Below are 27,141 nucleotides of genomic sequence, written 5' to 3' on the forward strand. Positions count from 1 at the left end.
TTAAAATAAGAATCTCTACATATTCTCAAGTATATCAGGTTTTTAGTGCATAAGGGAGTCAAGAATTACAGGGAAAACACAGAAAAATAGAGTTGAAGGTTATCAGATCAGGAACGATCTCACTGAATGGCAAAGTTGACTCAATTGGTCTACTTCTTCTGGAATCACCAAATAATCTCTTGTAACTGCATAAAATTAAAAGTAATTGATATACATTTGACATAGTTTACTGTCAATAAAGGTACGAGTCAGAGCTATTATGCAACTGAAGGAATCCATACTGAGGTTTCATTAGACAAAACAAACTGGAATCCAATAATGTTAGTAGGACCTTAGTGCAACTTTGGAATATCAATGGGGACACAATGGGTTATTTATACTCCACGCCACCTTGTACCATACATAAAGCCATAAAACCGGAGGCTTGTTTAGGGGATCCGGTAAGCTATTCATAAAAATGAGGACGTTAATCCTCGGATTAGCCCTTGAAATAATTCAGCGACCCAAAAGGAAACCTTTGCATCTTTTCCCCTTGATCAACTGCTGTACTAACACTGACTGAAATCCATAGAAGGAGCCACCCAGACTTCTTTCTCTCCATAATTAATCAGCCCTTCAAGAGCACTGTTCACTGAGGATTAAAGTTAGACTTGAAATTAATTGGGGACTCCAACTATCTTCATAGGACAAACAATGTGCTCACTGCATCGTATCCCGGATTGAAGTTGCTCATTCAATATCTGCAAAGCAGTGTTTAAAGCTGCTACAATGTAAAATCTGAGCTCTTGCTTAAATGTGCTCTTACTTAATGTACAATCTGGTTTATTAGCTTATTTCAGCCAGATGCACCACTTAATGATTGGGTTTGTTTTGTTTTCAATTTTGGTAATTGACCAATAATCCACTCATAGCTCTGATTCATAAACTGAGAGTTTCTAGAAAACACAGAATTAACAGCAAAGTAACCATGTCGTAAAAATCATGCCAGTGGGACTGCTCATAACTGTGGGTAGTTTTCCAACTTGTCACCCAGTTGAAAACCGGCTATTGTGAGTCAGTCACCAATTATGGACATCAATGACAATGAGAATCCAGTATTTTATGAGACAAATGCTGATTCACAAATGCCAGTTTGCATCCAGCTGACGAACCGAGATCCTGCTGCATAGCCCTTGCCCTGCTGATTTTCAAAGAAATTACACCCACTTACATTGGTGATGCAGAAGAGAGCAACCAGGAAAGTTCCACCAGCTGTTGCAAATGTGAAGAGCTTTCGGTGAGTCTTCAAAGACTTAAAATCATCCGTAATTCCAGTAATAACAGCCTCCATACCACCCATCTATGTGAAACAAACCATGCAGGAATCAATTAAACCTATAGTGCATTTCAAGACTTAAAATATGAGGACTTACAAACAAATAAATAACACAACACAAATAGAAGTAAATGATAACCACAGAAAAGTTCGGAAATGTGTTACCCGTGCAAAAGCATTTAAAGCAAAAAGGTAGATATGTCTTGACTAGAGCTCAAAGACTGCCTTTGCCTTAAGGTTCTGCACGAGCAATTTGTAGCGATACTCCTGATACCGCTGGGAATGAATTTTCTAGGTGTCCTTGAAACTTGAATTTCTGATCAGGAGTTTCCAATTCAGTGCTGCTGGGGCACACTGGGAAAATCCGTGGAAAAGGCACATTTGTTTCTGAGCTGAAAGTCACATCAATGCCTTACCCAGCCCTGATTGTCCAGAGAGAAAGCACATCCAAAATATAACAATGCAGAAGAGTTGAGCCATTTATAATCAAGCAAAGGGACCCAAAGTGAGGAGGGATGGCGAATGTATTTTCTAATCAACCTGTTCACAGATCTTATTACACACTAGGGGACATAATTTTAAAGTGAGTGGGGTAAAAGTTTAAAGGAAAAACGTGAGGCAAGTTTGTTTTTTTTAAAAAAATGCAGAGGGTGGTAGGTGCCTGGAGAGGTGGTGTAAGCAGGTACTTTAGAAGCATGTAGACAGACACATGAACAGGCGAGGAATAGATGGGTGCAGATCACGTATGGGCAGATAGGATTAATTTAGACTGGCAAAATCATTCGCACTGACATAGTGGGCCAAAGGGTCTATTTCTGTGTTCTACTGTCCTATGTAGCAGGATGAAAGTTGGCACCTCAGAGGGTTCTGGGCTGCTAGAGATAGTGTGTAGGGGAAGAATTTAAAAACTATTTTAATGTCAAGAAATTGTTTGATTGAAAGCCAGTACAGATTGGGAAGGATAAACGGGACTTGGAATGAGGCATAACACCAGTAGCTGAGTTTTGAATCACCTCAAGGTCACAGAGAGCAGAATGTGGAAATGCGCGGAAATAGTCATGTCTAGCATTCACCAGAGGATTTCAGCACTAGATGAACTGAGGCTGGGGAAAAGTAGAGCATGTTATGGAGGTAGAATCAAGTGTTATTGTTGGTGTTGAAGATATCTAAATGGAATGTCCTCTGGAGGGTAAATATAATGACAAAGATTGCAAACATACAGTTGCTAGAAAGAGGAATGGAAATAGTACAAGAGAACATATTTAGGAGCAGGGACCAAAAACAATGGCATTGGATCTTCCTAATGTACAAGAGGAAAGTTCTGCTCACCTAGTGTTAGGTAAACAGTCTGGAGGATTGAGTGAATTGATGATGAGGTGGAACAAGGTGTCATGAGCGTGTCTGTAAATAATTCTGTTCTTTTGGATGGCATTGTCAAGGTGCAGGAGGTAAATGATAAAAGAGGAGCAGGACAAGATAAATCCTTGGAGGATATTAGAGGTAATAGAATGGGAGTAGGAAGAGAAAGTGATACACCGATACAATTAGATGGACAAGAATGAAGTTGGATAACGTCATTCCCATCCAGATGGGTAGAGTGGTCAATCATGCCAAATGCTACAGACAAATAAAAAGAAAAGGAAAGACACATGGCATGACAAGAGATAGGATAGCAACTGAGGGGAGGTGAGAGTTCAGAACTAAGGTGGGGGCAAAATTTAGAGTGCATAGGTTGAGGAAGAGAGTGAAAGGGAAGGGAAAAGCCACAGCAGAGATAGCCTATAGGACGGACCATCGTTGTGACAAAGACACATGAATTTCTTGCAGTTGTTATTGGAGGTGAGGTGGAAGAGACAGAGAGGAGTTTTGAAGAGAGAATAAACAAGGGGTAGGTTTTACATTCCTGAGTTAACCAGGAATAATGAGCAGAGTTAGCAAACAGGACCGGGAGCTGATCAGGCTCTGTGTAGTCCAAACAGATCAAACAGTGGTTGGCTAAACTAGTTGTCTATTAAATCTTTTCAAGAAAATGTAACAAGTGAAATCTCTTTTTCTGCCAGCATCTACAAGTCATTTTGGAAAGAGTGGAATCAGGTGATTCAGCAGAAAAACTTGTACCCTCCTAACTTTGCATTTCAAACTGTTTTACACTAATTAGTTTTCTATTGACTGGCTATTCTAGCATTTCTAGATGAATTCCTGAACATAGCATGGCAGGATGCTAGCCAGGGATCGAAATAACATTGGAAGGGAGTAACTAACAAAGTTACACCAAAATTGCAACAGCCACAAGTTGGTGTCTTTATATTTGCTCATCTGAATCCTCTCATCCTACCATTTCTTTATACTTTGGCAGTGTATGTCATTCACAAGGACAATGATTTCAGCACATTGATCTGCTAGTCACCAGCAACATTGAAAGTGATTGTAGGTGAATTCATGTGAGGTTTCTGTTATTTTCTTCAAGCCTTGTTAGGCTTTAGATATTATCTGAAATGACAGCATTTAGTACCTTTCCCTAGTCGTCAATGGGAAGGTAGTTGTGAAATTTCTTCATGAATCTCTGTAATCATGTGGTGACATTGTTTTCACAACATTGTATCTCAATCAAGATTTGAACTTAAATGTAATTGATAATGTGAAGAAAATTTTACTTCCTAAAACTTCATTGTTAGAGGTGAATTCTGTGTGAAATTTGTTCCTTTCACCATTGCCAACTGATCATAATCCCAATAAATCTCAAACTTCATCTGATACTGGTCATCTAATGAAGTAGTTCAGGTTTTGCTTAATCAGCTCCATAGATATTACTTTAAATAACAGACAGAAACAAGGCTAGATAGGTAAAGCTACTATAATCCCAAAGGATTGTAGGGCTGCTGACTCAGACAGTGGACTGCTGGAGAGTTTAACCCAGGGGTTACCACGCCTCAAGTGAGGGGGGAGGTTGAAAAGTTGGGATCTTTGTGGTACCTCACTCCCCCACTGGAGAATGTGACACCCCTCACCCTCTCTTCAGGTTAAACTCACCAGCAGTCATCTCTCTCTAATGAGAGCACAGCCCTATGCTCCTTTGGGACTATGGTAACATTACCTATGAGGACAAATAGAGGTTAAATGATCCAATGAAGTCTAAGATTTCACCATCTGGTCTTCCAGTGGAAGACGGGAATAATTAATGTAATTACAAATGAGTGGTGTTCTTTAACTGAAATCAATTGCATTTTCTATGCGGGATGAAATGACACAGGTAGAGTAATTGGACAAAAGTGGAATTTACATGGCTTGTGGTTGAAGGGTGTAGGGTGGAAGAGCAATTATTGCTTTATTTAAATTTTATGTTATGGCTAAGAATCAATATGTGGAATTACACATGAACTATCACTGCCAATGTAATCATCATGAATCTTCACTCCATCTTCAAGATATTAGAAGTGAGGAGAGTTTAAATTAGGGCTTTAAACTAAACATTGTAATCATTTACGGTAGTGCAATAGCTGGGCAGCAAGTTTTACAAGTTGAAATTCACCTCTTAGAATAGATTTAATATCATTTCAAGTGACAAGCCTTGAAACCAAGTTAAATGTTAGAAGATGTTGCAATGATTCACAGCAGCCATCTTTATAGACTCCTTTTAAAGGAATTGTTACAAGAGATCCTAATCATATGATACGTTGTGTCTCTCAACAGTTAAGTAACACACAGTTGCTTTCAAGAAATAGCGTTGTATTTACACGGAACATAAACATGAGAATGGGCTCAATAGTCTGTTCCTGTGCTATTTCCTTCAAGGAGTAATATTTGATGCTGATGATGGAGCCACCAGTTAGAGAACCAATGAAAACCTACCTCACTTCCACAGGAAAAACATAACCAAATTACATGCCAAATGGAGGCTGCCAGCTCTCTATTACCAGCAATGCCACCAGGGGCAGTGTTTGCTCCAAGGCTTTTACCAGGATCCCTAGACCCAGGTAAATGAGTGTGATGAGGGTCAGCGGAGGGGAAACATGGTGATTGGAGGCAAGGACAAGGGCATTCAGCGGACCCTTCTGTTCCTTATGTTAGGTCTTTCAATTGGGCACTGAATGCTTGACTCTGAGCCCTCTACCCACAAGGTAGGATGTTGGAAAACCCAAACCGGTTTGTTGAACGGCTTCAGGGGACACAGGAAATCTCTGGTGACTCCCAGTTAATCCTTGAACGAACTCTAAATTTCAGTGTGTCAAGGATAATTGACATCAATTGTTTTATTAATGAGGCTCATTGACATCTTATCACAAGCTAAGTTCCTTGTATTTACCCCAAACCATCTGTGACTTAACTGTTGAAGGTTTAACCACTACCTGTAGATCATGACTGGCCTGTCCCACAATTAAGTTAGCCTGAACACCACGTTTCGCTGTATTACATTCCAGTCTATAAGGACAGTGAGGAACACATGATAAAGTGGCACTTTACTTACTGAACTGTCAATCCCCAATGTCAGCAGCATTATGAAAAACATAATTGCCCAAAATGTTGACCCTGGGAGAGTAGAGATTGCTTCAGGATAGATAACAAACACTAAGCCTGGACCTGAAAACAGAATGGCACACAGTGAATTAGTTGGCACCCTGAGATTATGGAAAAGTGTCATCTATAAACAAGAAAATACTATATAATTATGAAATAGAGTGACAAATAACTTCAGTATTTATGCTTATTCATTTTGTAAGGTACAAATCCCTGTATACAAATACAGATATTTTGAAGGAATGATGATAGCACAGATCAGTGGCTAGTCTGGCACTATCTGGATTCAGAATGGTTTCTGGATGGGCTGTCTGGAAATTCCTAAAATAGAAGCCAGAGAACAACTTACTGTGTTTTAAAATTAAAAGTCCAGTTTTTTGCCACTAATTTTCAAGCAATAATTATTAAAGTACTTAAAGTTTTCAAACTGAAAACAAACATCAAAACACGGCCCAAGATTCCACTTTCTGCTTCGGCTTTCTCCTAGTGGATATTAAGCTTTATCTTACTGGTTTTGGACTTAATAAAAGGTGGCAATTTCAACTACAGTTAGTCATGAGAGACTCTGGTAAGTTAGTTATACAACAAAGATTGCTCAATGAAGTTCTGAAGAACAATCTCAAAAGCAAAATAAATTTCAAAATTGTTCCCAATGTCCTTCTTACTCAATTGTCCTAATCTCATTTCTGTTGCTCATGTTGTTAGACATCGCCTAAAAATTCATCCTTGCCCAACTTCTCCTCCTCATTATAAAAGCAAAGTATTGGAGATCTGAAATAAAAGTAAAGAGCTGGAGAAAACCAACTGTTCTGGCATTAACTGCGGAGATAGAGCCCTGATTAACATTTTGAATTTGCTCTGATCTCTTATTGGAATTGAAGGCGTGTATAAAATGATGTTTTTTACACTGTTGGAGAGGAGCGAAGAGGAGTAAGATTGAACAGATAAGCTAAGTGCCCAGAGGGGAAAGGAATATTAACTGTAGTACAGAAAATGTAAAGATGAAGAGTGGGTGTTAATAGTACAGGCAATAGCAGAAAATAGGTCAACAATGCTGAGACAAACCCATACAAACAAAACACTGGCAAGATTTTTTTCGGGGGTGGGGCAGTGAGCAAAGGGAGTAGTCAAAGTGGAGGACAGAGTTCATGGTCTGAAGTTGTTGAACTTCATGTTGAGTCCTAAATTTGTATAGCACCTAAACCGAAAATGAGATGCCTGATGAAGGGTCACCGGACCCAAAACATTAACTCCGTTTTTTCCTTCACAGATACTGCCATATCTGCTGAGATTTTCCAGCAACTTTACTTTTGTGTTGATCTTTTAACTTGCTTTAGGCTTCGTACAGTACTGCAGCAGGCCTCAGACAAAAATCAGTTCTGAAAAAGGGTCATATCTGACTTGAAACTTTGTTTCTCTGCTGCCACATCTGCTGAGTTTCTCCAAGATTTTCTGCGTTTGTTTCAGATTTCCGATAGCTGCAATGTTTTGCTTTTGTTAGCACGAAGATGTTAGCTAAACAGCAAGATGGTGCGTTGAAATAGTAAGTATCTAGAAAGTCAAGATCATTCTTTAGGACAGAGCAGAAGTATTTCACAAAGTGATTACGACGTCAGCATTTGGTCTCACCAATATAGAGGAGACTGCTCTGAAGCAGCGAACCCAGTAAAATAAACTTTTTGTCTACACTGTTGTGATGCACCTTGGGATAATTTCTTACAATCCAGGTCCTATATAAATGTAACAAAAACAGAAATTGCTGGAAAAACTCAGCAGGTCTGACAGCATCTATGAAGAGAAATCAGAGTTAACGTTCTGAGGAAGGGTTACTGGACTCAAAATGTTAATTTTGATTTTTCTTCACAGATGCTGCCAGGCCTGCTGAGCTTTTCCAGCAACTCCTGTTCTTGTTCCAGATTTACAGCATCCACCGTTCTTTTGGTTTTTATTACTCACATTAATAAATTACTTGTATAAATAGTTTTAAGGCAGCAGGTGAATTCACCCCGAAAAAACCCAGAACACTGAAAATCCTATCCATCACTGTTATGACCAGAGAAAGGCTATTGAGGAGCAACCTATCAGCAGCAAATACAGGAGCAAAGGAGCCTGTGATTGGACTAACATAGAGATGAGTGGCAGCAATATGCTAAGCTGCTGGGCTAGAGACAATGATACCAGAGGATGTAGGGTAGGAAGAGAAGCCCGAGGACGTGAAACTGATGAGCCAGCGGGAACAAAGCTGGGAGAAGGTGGCTGAGATTTTGGGAGTGAATAAGTGAGGCTGCAAACAAGATAGAAGGGATCAAAAGGGACCAAACTATGAGAATGGGGGAAGAGGGCTTGCAATGGGGGGGGGGAAGGAATGCCTGTAAAGGGAAGAGGAATGAGGAGCTGCGAAGTGAGGAGAGCAATAATAAACATTTCAACAAAGGAATACTGGGAATCAGGGTAATCAGACAATATGGAGGTAATGATTTCTTTATGAATAAATGTGGAATCTCTAGCTTAAGGACGAAGAAAATCAGGAGATACTTTATGCGAACGCTGGAATAGATATTATTGCAATGAACATGGTGTTGAGTGGATAATTTAATCCTGAAACAATTAATTTGATAAAGATTTTCATTTTTTTGTCATCACATCTTAAAACTTCCCACACTTCAGGTACGACTGTTTTAGAGACGAATATGCAACCAATTAGCTGTCTGTGGAAATTGTGTTTAGGAATAGGGTTTTTTTGTGTACAGGAGTGCATCAGTAACTTAAGAAACAATTTGTTGCAAACTTCCATATGCTATCATGTGCTTATGTAGTGTTTTGTCTTGCAAATCAATGCTTCCCTTGTGTTGATGCTTACAGTTTAAGATTTCATTCAAATTCTGCTATTGTGCCAATCTAAATATTCCTTACATCAATGTAACTGCACAAAGTAATGTTACTATATGACTAAACTACTTCTGAAAGGGATTAGGGCGAATGAAAAAATAAGCTTCTAAAAGGCAAAATGCTCAAGAAAGAAAACGACGCCTGTTGTAAGGGTAATAATATGAAATGGAGGATAAGTAACTTGTACACTCTATTAACAGAGTTTTTTTTGTCTGTTCATAGATCACTGATTGGGCCAGACTTTATTACTAATCTCCAAATGCCCTCAAAAAATTTGACGGTGAGCTCCCTTATTGAACTGATGCAATCCCCATGTTTCCAATATTTGAGCTAAAATGATATTTTAATCTTATTTGAGGTTTAATCACATACTGGATGTAAAGCCGGTCAGATGATAAGATTACTGTTAAACATCACTTATTTTACCTGTATGTGATTGGCCAATTCCCATCATTTAAAAGTCCAAACAAGTGTCCCTCAAATATAAAAAAAAATCAGTAATGTTGAATGAGGTGTGAATACACATATGACAGATAGAACTGGCAAAAACTGAACTTTAATACACTGAATTTGCACCTTTTCACCAAAACCATGAAGGTAACTAGTTGTCAACAACTATGATAGATCCTAGTTAGTCAAAATGGCTTTATTTCCATGGCATTATCAAATTCTTAGAACGTATTAACAACTAATTTGGTGGAGAGGATGATAAATTCTATGGTCTGATGGGCTGACCTGCCACTTCTAATGAATGTATTGCTCTCATTAACACAGTAAATTAGCAACTAAGGAATTAGCTAACTTGAATATTTTCTTTCAGGAGCTAGGAAGTGGTTTTTGATGTGAACATCACATGTTTTGAGAAGAATGATATTCATTATTTTTGGTTCTGAACATTTTACCTGGGCTGTTACCATGATAAGTAGAAAGGGTAGGTTTCTGAGCTGAGGCTTCCACTATGGGATCTCATCAGACTAAAGCAATGGTTGCAACATACATACTGTGGAGTTCTTTTTAGTTTTGAAACCTGGCCTCCTGTTTCACGAGCTCCAGTTGAAACTAATGAAATTACAATACAATGTGTTTCCACAGTGTTTGAGCCATTTTTTTCCACAATTTTTTCTGTGGTTCCAGTCAATTTACAGTGGATTTTGCACCAAGTCAGGTTCCTATTTCAAATTTCCAACATCGTCAGCTTTCTTTAACTCTCATCAGGGATTTATTTATATCCAGTTCTGAACCTATCTGTGATGTGCAACAGAACTTTAGTCCAAGCTGTGTCTGCACCATATTAAATATTTGATAACGTCATACTACTACCTTCATACTCTACTGGCATTTGTTAAGGCTTTTGACTACACATTTGCATCAATGCTACAGAGTTTAAACTCTCATATGCCTCATTTCTCCTTCAGTAGTCTTCTTTCCACATTCAATGTCATGACTGGTAAATGAACCAACCAAGTCATTCATGATATTTTCAATATTTTGTCCAGGTCAAAATAAGGCTTTAAGGAAAATATAAAGGATGATGTTCTCAATGCCATGACAAAACCCAGACGTTATTTAAATTTGTTTGAAAAAAAAGATAGGAATGGCAAATGTCAAAAGTAATACTGAGATTGCATTTACATGGATGGGTGGTAATATTTGTTGTGATTGTAATGTGGTCAGCCAGGTGGTCCTCATTGAATGAGTTCCCTGATTGGGGCTTTTAATCTGGCCCAATCAGGGAGTCCTGGCTGACAGATATAAACAGAACTGTTAGAGGTCCTGGTACTCAGAGAACTATATCAGTGTCAAGGACTTTCTCTGTGTAAATAAAGGCTGATTCGGTAACTGGACACCAGCCTTTGTGGAGTTATTCCAGTGCCAACAAGACCAAAGCGCGCTTCTGAAAAAATTCACTCACAACAGTCATCTTTGAGTTGGTATAAGCATTTCTGGCACTATGCCATTATTTGGGAAACTTGACTCATTCAATTCTGCTGTGGAAGACTGGGCCCAGTAAGTGGAACGAACATGTTATTTTTTTCTGGGCAAATGACATTGGGGCAGATGAAAAGCAATTCTTAATTCTCCTGACAGCTTGTGGACCTGCAGCTTTTCTGGTTATTAGGAGTTTCCCCTTCCCTGGGGCACCAGATACTAAAACCTTTCAGGAGTTGACAGACTTAGTTAAGTCCTATTATGACCTCAAGTCTCCTCTAATTCTGAGTTGCAATCGTTTTTAACTTAGAAATTCAAGAACCAGGGGAATCTGTATCAGGATTTTTGATAAGGTTATGATGACTAGCAGAGGTACATGACTGTCGTTTAAACTTTTAATGAGATGCTGAGAGACCGTTTATGTGGCGTTGATGATGTAACCATGCAAAAACACCTTCTAGTTGAAGTCCAACTGGACTTCAAACAGGGACTAAAACTGGCTCTATTGCTGGAAGATGTGGCAAGTGGAGCTTAAGAGTTGCAGGGAATTCTGATGGAAGTGAACACCTTCACCAGTCTGACTGAGTTGGGGAGTACCACTTGAGTAAAGGTAATTGAAAGCCTCACTCAGGACATGTTCTGAGCAGAGGGACTCTGTCAGCCATAACGAACCCCAAAACAAAGCCAAGCTTTGGCAAAACAGTTAAGATTTTCTCCGGGATCCAGGCTGGCAAGTCATTGCAGTTGCTGTTGATATGCAGACTAGAGACAGCAAAGGAGTCCCACTAGGCCTAAATTCAGTAAGAGGACTCATAGGCTGCTATCCAGGAGTGCGCACACCATGAAAAGCCAGACTTATATCTGGGTTGGTAGAGTTAAATTACTTAGTAACATCCAAAGCAGAACCAATCAAAATAAATGTCTGCTTAAATAATCATTGGGTTGTAGTGGAGGTCGTTACTGGTGCGGCCTTTTCAGTGGTTACAAACCTGATCTTTAACAAAATCGCTCTGGACATCAACCCTTAAGACTTCAGCTAAACTGAGAACCTGTACCAGGGAACCTTTACAGATTAAGGGTACAACTTAGGTTCCCATCTCTTCTGAGAAACAGCTGGTTCATTTTCCACTGACTGTGGTAAAATGTTTAGGCCCAAGCTTGAAGAGGTGAATTTGGTTGAGAAGTATTCAGCTTAATTGGTTCAACATTTTTGGATTAGAAAATGGCCACCTGAGTGAAGTCCTAACTAAATACCTGAAAGTTTTTCAGGAAGTTCTAGGGGCTTTCGAAGGAACCAAGGCCACTGTGCACGTTGACCAGGAAGCAATTCCATGATTCTTTAAGCCCCACCCACCCCCAGTGCCATTTGCTTTACAGACAACATTGGAGGCAGAAATCAGAAGGTTGGAAAGTGAAGGAATCATCAAACCAGTTGAGTTTGCAGAATGGACAGCACCAGTTGTACCAATTACAAAGCCCAATAGGTCGGTTCACCTGTGTGGGGATTTTAAATAAATAATAAACTGCTTTTCGCGGCTGGATAAATACCCAATCTGTCGCCAAGAGGATTTATATGCAAAGCTGGCAGGGGAGATGTCCTTCACAAACCTAGATCGAGCCACGAGTACTTGCAATTGCAGTTAGAGGAGGATTCCCAGAAGTAATACCCATAAGACCTTGCACTAATAGTAGACTGCCATTTGGGGTATCATCAGCCTGTGCAACTTTTTGGTGGATGATGGAGAACATTTTCCAAGGTCTCCTTCAGGTCACTATTTATCTGGATGACATTCTAATAACAGGGAAGACCAATAAGGAACACTCAAAGAGCTTGGACATAGTCTTTCGATGTTTCTCCGAGGTAGGTGTATGCTTTAGAAGGGAAAACTGTGTTCCAGCCACCCAAAGTGACCTACTTGGGTGACAGGCGACAAGACCAGGTTACATATTTTGGAAAATAAAGTGACAGCGACCAAAGATGCCCTGACTCCCATGTTTGTACCAGGGCTTAGGTCTTTCCTTGTGCTGGTGAACTATTAATGGAAGTTCATACATAACCTGGCGTCCATTCTGGCATCATTGCACTGACTCTTAGAGATATGTCAGCCTTGGAAATGGTCACATTGCCAAGCCATAGCTTTCAGGGAAGTGAAGGAACAGCGAACATCCTCAAAAGATGTTCGCATATTATGATCCCATACGAGATCTGGTACTTACATGCAATACCTCCCTTTGTTGCATCAAGGTAGTATTAGCTTATAGGTGGCCCAATGGAGAGGAACAGCCAATACAGTGTGCATCCAGGACTTTGGCTGATGCATAGCATAAATACGCCCAGATAGTGAAGGAAGACTTGGCTGTTATATTGGTATTACCACTACCTTTATGTATGTAAATTTGTAATAATAACAGACCACAAAACTTTGCTGGGCCTACTCAAAAAGGGCGAGGAAGTGCCACGCAGAGCTTCAGGCCGAATTTAGCAGTGGGCTCCAACGTTAAGTGCGTACAATTATAAGTTGGAACACCATCTGGGAGACCAAGTAGTTAAGTGTGGATGCATTGAGCCACTTCCCACTGCCAGATATGCCACTGGGGTGATACTGCCACTGGAAGAGTCTGCAATGGTTTTAAATTTTCTTGTCAAAATTCCAGCCACAGCTGACAATATCAGACTTTGGATGCAGAAAGATCCGGTCCTGGCAAGACTGAAACAGTTGGTGGTAATGGGGAAAACCAAAGGGCTATCACAACCAGAATTTAAACCTTTTTAGACCCAGAGTGACCAGATCACAGTACAGGATGACATTTTATTATTAATATTATGGGGACAAGAGTGATTGTCCCACACAACGGTCACTGCCAGATACTGGCTGAACACCATCAGGGTTACCCAGAGGTTGCCAAAATGAAGATGTTGGTGAGAAGTTATGTCTGGTGGTCAGGACGGGGTGGGGGGGGGAGCGGTGGTGGATGAGGGTGAAATAGCATTAGGAACACCAATACTAGACATAAGATTCCTCAATTGAGACAGACAATTTACTTCAGGGGTGTTTGTGTAGGAACCATGGGAGGCATGGTCGATGCAAGGTCAGGTCCAGTGACATATAAGGTTTGGGTAGGTGCAAGGGTCCTGAATAAGCTCATGGACCATATGAAAGCCACAAGCTTGCAAACGGGACAAGAGCAAAACATGCCTGGCTCCTGGGAACAGTCAGAAAGGTTGGCGGAGCTCTCTCTCTGTCAAGCATTGAAAATACCTTGGAATCTGTATTGGATGCACTAGTTGCCACTGCCTCAACACCTCTACCGCCTGAAGTGGAGAACAAATTTCTTTCTAGACACTCCAGGTACATGAGGTGAGCTATTAGGCGTTACATACTGTCCATATCCAGGACAAAGTTAGAGGAATCTGACTTGGTGCTGAAACACTCAAGGAGGAGCTACAAGGAAAAGAACCTGCCTCTGTCCTTGGACTCAGAGGGGGAGGGATGTAGTAATTATAACAAGCCAGGTGGACTCACAGAACATGAGTTCCTGATTGAAGCTGTTAATCTGGTCCAAACAGGGAGCCCTAGCTGACAAATAAGAACAGGAATGTCAGACATCCTGTTCATTCTCAGAGCTGGCTCTGAGGGAGCTGGATCATTGTCAAGGACTTTCCACATGTAAATAAAGGGTTACTTGGTAACGGGACACCAATCTCTGTGGAGTCATTTCAATCTTGATCCCTGTTTTCAGATACAAGGACATAGCAAGTTGAAAACGGCAGGACACCAATTACTATCTCCTCCATAAAGAGAGTGGAAGTGAGCTGATAAACAGGCAAGCCTTAAGACTATATTTGTTGCATGTTTTAAGATACAAATGGATGGTGTGCGCATGGATCAGAATTGAAATTCAAAAGCATTTGTTTGAAAGTTATTCTTTACCAAAGATAAACAGCTTTTACAATACCTTGAACTTTTGGCATCCAAGTTGAAATTTTCAAATTATTTATTTGCATGATATAGCAAATTTGAGGCAAACAGATTTTAATTTCTCGTTGCAAAAAGAATCATCCTTTCTTTTATCTCAATGTTTCCTTTATAACAAGGAATTATATAACCAGGTCAACAAATGTTAAATCTGAACAGGAACACTTTATTAACAACATTCACATCTCCACAGCCCGCTTTTAACTGGATCCAAGCTCTGCCCCTCCAGGTCACCTGACCGGCACTCTTGAAGGGGCAGTGCTCTCAACTGCATATATAACACTTTCCCAGACATATCCAGTCAAATTTTGCAGCAAGCCTTTGTAACGTTATAGCTGTAACAGACATTCAATTTTTATAGAAATGATGCATCTTTTTATAGTTTCACTGAGAGGCTAATATTAATCTCCATGCCCTAATGCATTAAAACGGGAGGGAGGTGGTGATGTTGTGGTATTGTTACGAGACTAATAATCACAACCCCCAACTAACATTCTGGGGACATGGGTTCATACTTTACCATGGCAGATAGTGAAATTTGAATTCAGTAAAAAGCTGGTATAAAAAGTTAGCAAAATGGCGAAACTTTTTTTTAAAGGATGGAAATCTGCTGTCCTCATCTGGACTGGACTACATGTAACTCCAGACCCACGGCAATGTGATTGCCTTTGAACACGTATTTTTTTACATTTGTGGGATGTGGGCATTGCTGCCTGGCCAGTTTTTATTGCCATGCCTAGTTGCCCTAGTGGCGAGCTGCCTGCTTGAGTCACTGCCGTCCACCTGCTGTGGATTGACCCACAATGTCATTACGGAGGGAATTCCAGGATTTTGATCCAGTGACAGTGAAGGAATGGCAAAATTATTTCCAAGTCAGGATGGCGAGTGGCTTGGAAGGGAACTTTAAAGGTGGTGGTGTCACCCTCGGAAGTGGTCATCGGTTTGGATGGGCCATAAATGCAAGCTTAGCTAGTGCTGTCCACCTCCCATGAATGAATTTTTTTACAAAAACTGAAATGCAGATGTTGGTGACTTTTCTATCATTCACAATATGTCCTGATTCAGAATCAAATTCACATTTAGAGGAAGAGTAGACGCTTCTGATACTTAAAATAACTGAAGTCTTTTCAATTATCTGCAGTTTGCCAATCAGAGACAAAATTCAAAATGTAATAAAACTGAAGTACTGGAAGTACTCTGGAGGATTTATGGAGAAAAGTTAAAATTTCAGGTCATGGCATTTAGTCAGAACCAGAATTTGTCGTGTATTTCTATGTTTTTCCATTTTTGTTTTAGGCGTCTGGATCTGCAAAATCTTGCTTTTGAAATTGAAAATATACCATTAAATCTGTATAAAGTGCTTACCATCTGTTGCCACTTCTGAAATATCAACTCCGTGCTTGAATGCCATATAGCCCAATACAGAGAAAATTGCAAATCCTGAGAAGAAGCTTGTCACACAGTTGATGGAGCTGGTAAGAATAGCATCGCTGAGCAACAAAAGAATAATCACGTTTTAAGATAAAACTCCATGGAAACTTACTGTTACAATTTTTCAGGTATTTATCTCCTGCAACATAAAATTGTGGAGACTCAATTCCGTTTGGTATGAATGATCAAATGCCTATTTTTTTTCATAAGTGAATACATCACCATGAAGCAGAAAGGCTAAAAGGTAACCAGAAAGCTGCACCACTGCACCTATATAAAAAAGCTCAGGTCTGGGTGTACTCCTTTTGTCAATGTTTCCATTGTCAGTTCCTTTGTCTGTATTTATAATGTTAAACTGATTTGCAAATGTGTCAATATTATAATTCACTCCCCTTCTTTTAGCAGCCCTACATTGCATTCATTGATGAGGGTGCATTAATATGACAAGTTTATAGAGGCAGTTTCATTAGCTTGTAGGAATTAATTATGGAAAAATGAAAGCAAGAACAGAATGGGATTGTTACACATGCCTCTCTTCCACTTCATCTGCAAAACTAAACCCTGCAAGTCTGAACTTCAACTTATCACCCATGGGTTATGGAGGTGGTTACCTATAAGGAGAAACTGACCAATTCCCTTTTACATTGAAATCAACTGAAATGACCCTTCTGAAGGGTCTAGGCCCGAAACGTCCAGCTTTCCTACTCCTTGGATGCTGCTTGGCCTGCTGTGTTCATCCAGCTCTACACCTTGTTATCTCAGATTCTCCAGCATCTGGAGTTCCTACTATCTCTGAAATGAATATCAAGCAGTTTCTAGACTGGGTGATTGAACGGTCCTCTTGTGAAACAATGGCAATGTCCCTACCCCTGGACAGGGAGGCCCAGATTCAAGTCTCATCTGCTCCACAGGTCTGTAATAATAGATCTAAGCAGGCTGATCAGAAAAATAGATTAATAATAATAATTAAGAACAGGATGAGAAATCACAATACCTGATTTATGCCTGAGTGCCAAGTTGAAAATCTCCCTGTGGTGTTGACTTCCCATGTGTAACGTTACGAAGATATTACAATTTTCAACTTATTTTATCACTGTCAACTTGTGATACAGATTATACCCATAATATATTTATACCACTCTTATACTTCTGTCAAAAGCCTCATTAATATGTGTGTTTACTGAGTAATTAGCAACAGTCTTCAAAATGAACAATGTTACAGTGCCATTCAACTGTTTCCAGTTTTAATTCCCATGCTCATGTTGCTCTATTGCATATTAAAAGTGCAGAGCATGTCGCACATTTCATCTTTAAATACACTGCAAATTCTTGGGTCAGACTTTGAGAATCGGAAAACTCATTTTACAAGTGTAAATTTTTCACTCTTGTACCAGCTACACCTGCAGGCGACATTATATACAAATGTTAACACTGGGTGTCACATATTGTTCACTGCAGTGCTTCTTATTCATGCCTGAATGGGGGGCTCAAATTTGTTTTTTTTAGATACCCTACAGTGTGGAAACAGTATACCTACTTCTGAGGTATTGGGTACAAGAACAGTAGCACAGGAATGACTAAGCTCTGATATTCCCTGGTCCCCAACACCTCATCTTTACTATGGACGTCCAGTCCCTATACACCTGCATTCCCCGTGCAGATGGCCTAAAGGGCCTTCACTTCTTCCTGTCCTGCAGACCTGACCAATCGCCATCCACTTAGCCGAACTCATCCTCATCCTTAACAACTTCTCCTTCAATTTCTTCCACTTCCTACAGACAAATGGGGGTGGCCATGGGTACCTGCATGTGCCCAAGCAATGCCTGCCTCTTTGTAGGATACGTGGAACCATCCTTCTTCCGTAGCTACACTGGCTGTCTCCCCCACCTCTTCCTCCATTACATCAATGACTGTATCGGTGCTGCCTCCTGCTCCCATGAGGAGCTCGAACAGTTCATTAACACCTTCCATCCCAACCTTAAGCTCACCTGGACCATCTCTGATACCTCTCTCCCCTTCCTGGACCTCTCTATCTCCATCTCTGGCATCCACCTGGAAACCGAAATCCATTTCAAGCCTACTGACTCCCACAGCTACCTAGAATACATCTTCCGCATCAAACAGATGTTCACCTGCACATCTGCTAATGTGGTATACTGTATCCGCTGTTCCTGTTGTGGCCTCCTTTGCATCAGGGAAACCAAGCAGAGGCTTGGGACCACTTTGTGGAACACATACACTCAGTTTGCAACAAACAACTACACCTCCCAGTCGCGAACCATTTCAACTCCCCCTCCCACTCCTTAGATGAAGTGTCCATCCTGGGCCTCCTGCATTGCCACAATGATGCTACCCGAAGGCTGCAGGAACAGCATCTCATATTTTACTTGGGCACCCGGCAGCCCAAGGGAATCAATGTGCACTTCACAAGCTTCAAAATCTCCCCTCCCCGACCACATCCCAAAACCAGCCCAGCTTGTCCCCGCCTCCCTAACCATTCCTCCCACCTCACGCCCCAACCCTATCTCTTACCCACTAACCTCATCCCGCCACCTTGACCTGTCTGTCCTCGCTGGACCAACCTATTCCCTCCCTAACTCCTCAGCTACATTCACCTTTACTGGCTCCAACCACACCTCCTTGACCTTTATGTCTCCTCTCCACCTATCTTCTCCTCTATCCATCTTCTACATGCCTCCCCCTCTCTCCATATTTATCTCAGAATGCCCTTCCCCTCCCCCATTTCTGAAGAAGGGTCTCAACCTGAAACGTCAGCTTTCCTGTTCCTCTGCTGCTTGGCCTGCTGTGCTCATCCAGCTCCACAGCTTGTTATCTCAGAGCAGAATTAAGTGTTTGGTTGAAGCTATGAAAATATATTTTATAAATTGAATTTCTCTTACTGATTTCTGAAAGTGTGATTTAACCTACACACCCATCAATTCATATGTCATCTTGATATTTAAGTGTTACACTGTAGAACTCTTGAGTAATGCTGCAATTATTAATTCCATTGATGTATAAGCACCAGTGTTTGCATTTGTCACCCAGACAAGATATGCTTTTCATGTCTATTCCCACTTGAGAAAAAAAGTAGGCAACCCAGGTCATCTCTGAAGCATAACCAGGTGCCATTCAATAGTATCTCTGTTTTCTCTCTGTTTATTCAACTCACTGGCTAACTCACTCCACATTCAATGCCCAATACAAGGTGAAGGATTCCTGAACATGAAGCAGATGTATAAGGCTCTGTTTGATGATACTAAATCTGCTCTTGCCTCCCATTGCAATATTACAGTACAACCAGAGAAAGCGGAGAGAAGGTCCATATATGAAGTGCTTGACAAGTGCCAGTTGATTGGCCAATTGTAAGTGGGGCCATTGGAGATGTGGCACAATACTGATGACGGCAGGCAATGGAATTGAATTGATCACTGCATCATAAGCACTCATCCCTTCACAATAAGCACACGCTTGACAATACAGTTGACCAGACTATAGGTTTCCCCTTTCTTCCATGTAAAACAAAGGTACATTATTTCACTCCATCATCCAAACAAGGATAAGGTTCGGGTCTTCAACTACAACTTTGACCTAGTGAGGATGAAACTGGCACCTAAACATCATCCTGTTACCCTGAACTCATTTTGAAATCGGGTCTAATAGAAAGTTAGAAGTGATAGAACGCTTCGCATCCCTGGCGCAGAGATTTTTAAAAATCCACACATAATTACATCAATGAGTGAGAAGAATTATCTTGCATTTGCTCCCGCCATCCCCATTTTCCTTCCTTTTCCCCTCTCTTTAATTCTCTCCTCGTCTTGCTTTCATTCTTCCCACCCCCATTATCCACTTCCCATCTCTTTACTCTGTTCCCTCCTGACTTCTCCTAGTCATCATGTATTTAAACACTTGGTACAGGAAGTCAGCTTATCAAGACTTTATCAAGAGGAATTGGGGAAGGGCAACAAATCCTTGCCAGCGTCAGCTACCTCCCATTGGAAATTAAAATTACTCACGCCTGTACTACCTGCAGGTCCCTTATTCCTCTTCCTTTTCAGTCTCATGTTCCTTCCCCTACTTCACTCTACTTGAATATACTCTCTCACCTTCCTTCTTTGTGTCAGTGTCTATTATTCTGATACTTTACAATCTTTCTTGACCTGAAGGCAGCAGTGAACATTGACACCTTATGCTCAATGTTACAGGAGGTCAACTATTTTATCACAAAACATCTCTGAGTCATAATCCTGCTGTAATGACATTGGCCCACCAGTGCAGCTTCTGTGTAGATTCTTTAGGAAGGAGGAAGTGGCTGTGGTATAATAAGTTGATACAAACAATTGTTATTATGACATAGACATAAGATTTACATATCAAATATGTACACTTGAAAGAAGTGAATTTGCAAACCAGAGTTGTTCTGTGAAATGACCCTTTATGATAATCAAGCAAGGTTTACTGGTTCATTGATTTAAAGTTACATTTTGACTGAAAATGCTGGATGTCTCCAGTTGGTTTTTTTGTTGGAATATTGATGCTCAACCTTCTCCATAAATGGGAGATGTTTAGATTATATTCCTTAAATTGTCATGCTTTGCTTTTGTGCCGGAATGAGTTTTTGAAAATGTGGTGTTAACTTAAGTTAAACTTCAGGTTTACATTTTGATCAAATGGTTTTATATGAACTGATTTCTTAACACACATACCATCCCCAGAAATATACTTAAATGTCAAAGTCTACCATAAAGGTGACAACTGATGTAACTTTAGATTTTTTATAAAATGTATTTGCCATAGGTTGATGCTGACATAAATGAATTAAATTGATTGGAAATGTAGTTAAAATAATAACAAAACAAAAAAAAGTATGTACATTCAGAGCAGTCACCTCATTTACTTAGTGAAATCTGAAACAGAAAAAATTAAAAATACTAAACAAATGTATGCATTTTTCATTAACACCTATAATGCAGTATGATGTGCCATGGATCCTCACAGGAGTGCCAACAAACAAAATTTAACAGCAAATGAAATTACCTAATGAGATATTGTGGCCAATGACCTAGAGTTTGGTGAAAAAGGTAAACTTTAAGAAGCATCTTCAAGGATGAAAAAAGTGAGGAAGCTTAAAAAGGAAATGTAGAAGTTAGGGAGGTGAAGGAATCACTAACAATGGTAAAGTGACTTAAATGGGGGCTGTTCAATAAGTTGGAATTGGAGAAATGCAGATAAATTGGAGGTTAGAGGTAGCAAGTTATGGAGAGATTTGAAATGTAAGATGGGAATTTTAAATGGGAGTCAGCATAACTCAATGAGCATGGATGAATGAGACTTGATAGCAATCAAGACAGAGACTGCTAAGTTTTGGATGACTTCAGGTCTACAGAAGGTAGATTGAGAAGGGGTACCTGGGTGTGTACAGGCAAGGTTCTTATCTTAGTTAATAAGCTGGTTTATTGTATGATAGTTACAGTATTAGTCAGGAATAACTGCTAAAGACTCTCAGGTATTGTTCCAAACACATCTGCTTGTTGTGAAGGCTTGTGTAGAAATCCCTGTTTCCACCCAAAGACTCGGTGCAATATAATCAGAATGAGTGGAACCAACTCAACTTCAACATTATATTTTTCATAGAACATAGAACAGTACAGGCACTTCAGCCCATGATGTTGTGCTGACCTATTATCCTAGTAAGATCAATCTACCCTGTGTACCCAACATTTTACTATCCTCCATGTGCTTATCCAAGAGTCGCTTAAAAGACTCTAAAGTATCTGACTCCACTACCACTGACAGCAGCGCATTCCACACGTCCACCACTCTCTGTGTGAAGAACCTACCTCTGACATCTCCCCTATACCTTTCTCCAATCACCTTAAAATTATGCCCCCTCATAACAGTCATTTCCACCCTGGGAAAAAGTCTCTGACTATCCACTCGATCTATGCATCTCATCATCTTGTACACCTCTATCAAGCCACCTCTCATCCTTCTTCGCTCCAATGAAATAGCCCTTGCATCCTCAGCCTTTGCTCATAAGACCTGCCCTCTAGTCCAGGCAGCATCCTGGTAAATCTCCTCTGCACCCTCTCTAAATCTTCCATATCTTTCCTATAGCAGAACTGAACACAACATTACAAATGTCGTCTAACCAAAGTTTAATAGAGCTGCAGCATAACCTCACAGGTCTTAAACTCAATTACCCTGCCAATGAAAGCCTACAGACGATACGCTTTCTTTACAACCCTATCAACTTAGATAGCAACTTTGAGCGATCTATGGACGTGGACCCCAAGATACCCTGATCCTCAACACTGCCGAGAATCCTGCTATTAACCCTGTGTTCTGCATTCAAATTTGACCTTCCAGAACAAATCACTTCACACTTTACTGAGTTGAATTCCATCTGTCACTCCTTTGCCCAGTTCTGCATCTTATCAATGTCCCATGGCAATCTACAACAGCCCTCCATGCTGTCCACAACTCCACCAACCTTCATGTCATCGGCAAAGTTACTAAACTACCCTTCCACTTCCTCATCCAAGTCATTTATAAAGATTCCAAAGAGCAGAGGTCCCAGAACAGATCCCTGCAGAACACCACTGGTCATCGAGCTCCAGGCTGAACACTTTCCATTTACTACCACCCTCTGTCTTCTATTGAATAGCCAGTTTTGTATCCAGACAGCCAAATTTACCTGAATCCCATGCCTCCTTATTTTCTGAATGAGCTGACCATGTGGAACATTATCCAATGCCTTGCTAAAATCCACATACATGACATCCACTGCTCTACCTTTATTGATGTGTTTTGTCACATCCTCAAAGAATTCGCCAAGGCTTGTGAGGCATGGACTGCCACTGACAAAGCCATGCTGACTATTTCTAATCAAACTGTGCTTTTTCAAATAATCATAAATATTATCTCTCAGAATCCTCTGCAATAATTTTCCCACCACATAAATAAGACTGACCGGTCTGTAATTTGCAGAATTGTCTCTATTCCCTTTCTTGAACATGGGAATGATATTTGCCACTCTCCAATCTTCTTGTACTATTCCAGTAGACAGTGAGGACACAAAGATCAATACCAAAGGGGCAGCAATCTCTTCCCTTGCATCCCACAAAAACCTTGTGCATATCCCGTCTAGACTAGGGAGCTTATTTATGCTCATGTTTTTCAAAATTTCTAGCACATCCTCCTTCCCAACATTAGCGTGTTTAAGCATATCTGCCTGTTTCACACTGTCTTCACAAATGTCAAAGTCACTCTCACTAGTGAATAGACAATATACAATAGACAATAGACAGTAGGTGCAGGAGTAGGCCATTCGGCCCTTCGAGCCAGCACCACCATTCATTTTGATCATGGCTGATCATCCACAATCAGTATCCTGTTCCTGCCTTATCCCCATAACCCTTGATTCCATTATCTTTAAGAGCTCTATCCATCTCTTTCTTGAAAGTATCCAGAGAGTTGGCCTCCACTGCCTTCTGGGCAGAGCATTCCATATATCCACCACTCTCTGGGTGAAGAAGTATTTCCTCAACTCTGCTCTAAATGGCCTACCCCTTATTTTTAAACTGTGTCCTCTGGTCCTGGACTCACCCATCAGCGGAAACATGCTTCCTGCCTCCACAGTGTCCAATTCCTTAATAATCTTGTACGTCTCAATCAGATCCCCTCTCATCCTTCTAAATTCAAGTGTATACAAGCCCAGTCGCTCCAATCTTTCGGCATATGATAGTCCCGCCATTCCAGGAATTGACCTCGTGAACCTACGCTGCACTCCCTCAATAGCAAGAATGTCCTTCCTCAAGTTTGGAGACCAAAACTGCACACAATACTCCAGGTGCGGTCTCACCAGGGCCCTGTATAGCTGCAGAAGGACCTCTTTGCTCCTATACTCAATTCCTCTTGTGATGAAGGCCAGCATGCCATTAGCTTTCTTCACTGCCTGCTGTACCTGCATGCTTGCTTTCATTGACTGATGTACAAGAACATTTAGATCTTTGTACTTCCCCTTTACCTAACTTGACTCCATTGAGATAGTAATCTGCCTTCCTGTTCTTGCCACCAAAGTGGATAATCACACATTTATTCACATTAAACTGCATCTGCCATGCATCCGTCCACTCACCTAGCCTGTCCAAGTCACCCTGTATTCTCATAACATCATCTTCACATTTCACACAGCCACCCAGCTTTGTGTCATCAGCAAATTTGCTAATATTACTTTTAATGCCTTCGCCTATATCATTAATGTATATTGTAAACAGCTGCAATCCCAGCACCGAACCTTGTGGTACCCCACTGGTCACCGCCTGCCATTCCGAAAGGGACCCGTTTATCATTACTCTTTGCTTCCTGTCAGCCAGCCAATTTTCAATCCAAGTCAGTATTTTGCCCTCAATTCCATGTGACCTAATTTTGCTCACTAATCTCCAATGTGGGACTTTATCAAAGGCTCATTGAAAGTCCAGGTACACCACATCCACTGGTTCTCCCTTGCCCATCTTCATAGATACATCCTCAAAAAATTCCAGAAGATTAGTCAAGCATAAATCCATGCTGACTCTGACCTATCCTGTTACTCCTATCCAAATGAGTCGTAATTTCATCTTTTATAATTGACTCCAGCATCTTTCCCACCATTGATGTCAGGCTAACCGGTCTATAATTTCCTGTTTACTCTCCCCCTCCTTTCTAGAACATTAGCCACCCTCCAATCCACAGGAACTGATTCTGAATCTATAGAACATTGGAAAATGATTACCAATGCGTCCACGGTTTCTAGAGCCACCTCCTTAAGTACCCTGGGATGCAGACCATCAGGTCCCGGGGACTTATCGGCCTTCAGACCTAACAGTCTATCCAACACCATTTCCTGCCTAATATAAATTCCCTTCAGTTCGTCCATTACCCTAGGTCCTTCAGCCACTACTATATCTGGGAGATTGGATCGGTCTTCACTAGGGAAGACACAAAGTACCTATTCAACTCTTCTGCCATTTCCTTGTTCCCCATAATAAATTCACCCATTTCTGACTTCAATTTTAGTCTTAACCATTTTTTTTTCTTTTCACATACCTAAAATAGCTTTTACTATCCTCCTTTATATTTTTGGACGGTTTTCCTTCGTACCTCATTTTTTTCTCTGTGTATTGCCTTTTTAGTTATCTTCTGTTGCTCTTTAAAAGCTTCCCAGTCCTCCAGCTTCCCGCTCATCTTTGCTGTTATACTTCTTCTCTTTTAGCTTCATACAGTCCTTAACTTCCCTCATCAGCTGTGGCCTCCCCTGCCTCCCCTTAGGATCTTTCTTCCTCTTTGGAATGACCTGATCCTGCACCTTCTGCATTATATCCAGAAATACCTGCCATTGTTGTTCCACCGCCATCCCTGCCAGGGTATTGTACCATTGAAATTTGGCCAGCTCCTCCCTCATAGCTCCATAGTTTCTTTTGTTCAACTGCAATACTGACACTTTTGATTCTCCCTTCTCCCTCTCAAACTGCAGATTAAAACTTATCATATTATGGTCACTACCTCCTAATGGCTCCTTTGCTTCGGGGTCCCTGATCAAATCCAGTTCGTTGCACAACACCAGATCCAGAATTCCCTCCTCCCTGGTAGGGTCCAGTACAAGCTGTTCTAAGAATCCATCTCGGAGGCACTCCACAAACTCCCTTTCTTGAGGCCCAGTACCATCCTGATTCTCCCAGTCATGTTGAAATCTCTCATAACAACTGTAGTGATACCTTTGTGACAAGACAATTTCAACTCCTGATTCAACTTGCATCCTACATCCAGACTACTGTTTGGGGGCCTGTAGATAATTACCATTAGGGTCTTTCTACCCTTAGAATTTCTCAGCTCTATCCATACTGACTCTACATCTCCTGATTCTATGTCCCCCCTCGCAAGGGACTGAATATCATTCCTCACCAACAGGGCCCCCACACCCTCTGCCCATCAGTCTGTCCTTTCGATAGCATGTGTAGCCTTGAATATTCATTTCCCAGGCCCTGTCCACTTGAAGCCATGTCTCAGTTATTGCCACAACATCGTACTTGCCAATTTCCAAATGAGCCTCAAGCTCGTCCACCTTATTTCTTATGAATGCACGAAGCATATATGATATTTTTAATTAGTTACTCCCCTCACCCTTCCTATCAATCCCTTTTTCACTTGGCCATACTGTACGATCCCTTATTGAGTTTTCAGCTCCGTTGATTCTGTTGTCTTTCTTAACTTCTCTTATTCTCACTTTCCCTTTAACTTCACTCTTAAATTTCCAGTTTGTCTCCTCCCCCCAACTGCTTTGTTTAAACAGACCTGTGTTGCAGTGGCAAACCTACCTGCCAAAATGCTGGTCCCCCACCTATTAAGATGCAACCCATCCCTCCTGTACAATTTATCCATACCCCAAAAAATACCCCAGTGATCCAAGAATTTAAATCCTTGCTTCTGGCACCAATTCCTCAGCCACACATTCGAGTCCATTATCCCCCTGTTCCCCAGCCCGAGGAACTGGAAGCAAACCAGAGATAACCAGCCTGGAAGTCCTGCTTTTCAGCCTTCTTCCGAGTTCTCTGAAGTCCATCTGTAGAATATTCCTCCTTTTCTTCCCAACATCATTAGTGCCGACATGTACCACCACCTCTGGCTCTTCATCTTCACCCTTGAGGATTCCCTGCACTCTATCAGTGACATCCTGGATCCTGGCACCAGGAAGGCAACACAGCATCCTCAAATCCCGCCTGTTGCTGCAGAAACCCCGTTCAGTCCCTCTCACTATGGAGTTCCCTATTACCATGACTCTGCATGATGTCTGACTCCTCGGCTCTGCCTCTACGCCAATTTTTGACTCACAGACCTGTCCACCTCTCGGACTGGCAGTGTCGTCTGTCTTGACAGTTTCCAAGAGAGTCAACCTGCTCATGATAGGTACCTCCCCTGGGGTCTCTTCTACTTCATTCATCTCTTCCTTCCTCATTGACATCCCCCTTCTCTCTTCTGGTATCCTCGATGTAATGACCTCGCTGAAGGTCCTGTCCAGAAAATTGCCGTTCTCTCTGATAAGCC

The 27,141-nt window shown here is 41.1% G+C and overlaps 1 protein-coding gene across 4 annotated transcripts in view; it reads right to left on the minus strand.

The window, feature by feature from the left end:
* Positions 1-27,141, minus strand: part of slc6a2 (solute carrier family 6 member 2) — a 166,832-nt gene that overhangs the window by 42,545 nt on the left and 97,146 nt on the right. For all 4 annotated transcript variants that reach the window (XM_048546354.2, XM_048546357.2, XM_048546356.2 and 1 more), the window contains exons 7-9: positions 15,991-16,115; positions 5,781-5,893; positions 1,211-1,339 (exon numbers count right to left, since the gene is read on the minus strand). In XM_048546354.2, the coding sequence (XP_048402311.1) occupies positions 1,211-1,339; positions 5,781-5,893; positions 15,991-16,115 (367 nt within the window). The remainder of the gene's footprint in view (positions 1-1,210; positions 1,340-5,780; positions 5,894-15,990; positions 16,116-27,141) is intronic.

The sequence above is a fragment of the Stegostoma tigrinum genome, chromosome 16 (assembly GCF_030684315.1).
Source record: "Stegostoma tigrinum isolate sSteTig4 chromosome 16, sSteTig4.hap1, whole genome shotgun sequence".
NCBI classification, from domain to species: Eukaryota; Metazoa; Chordata; class Chondrichthyes; order Orectolobiformes; family Stegostomatidae; genus Stegostoma; species Stegostoma tigrinum.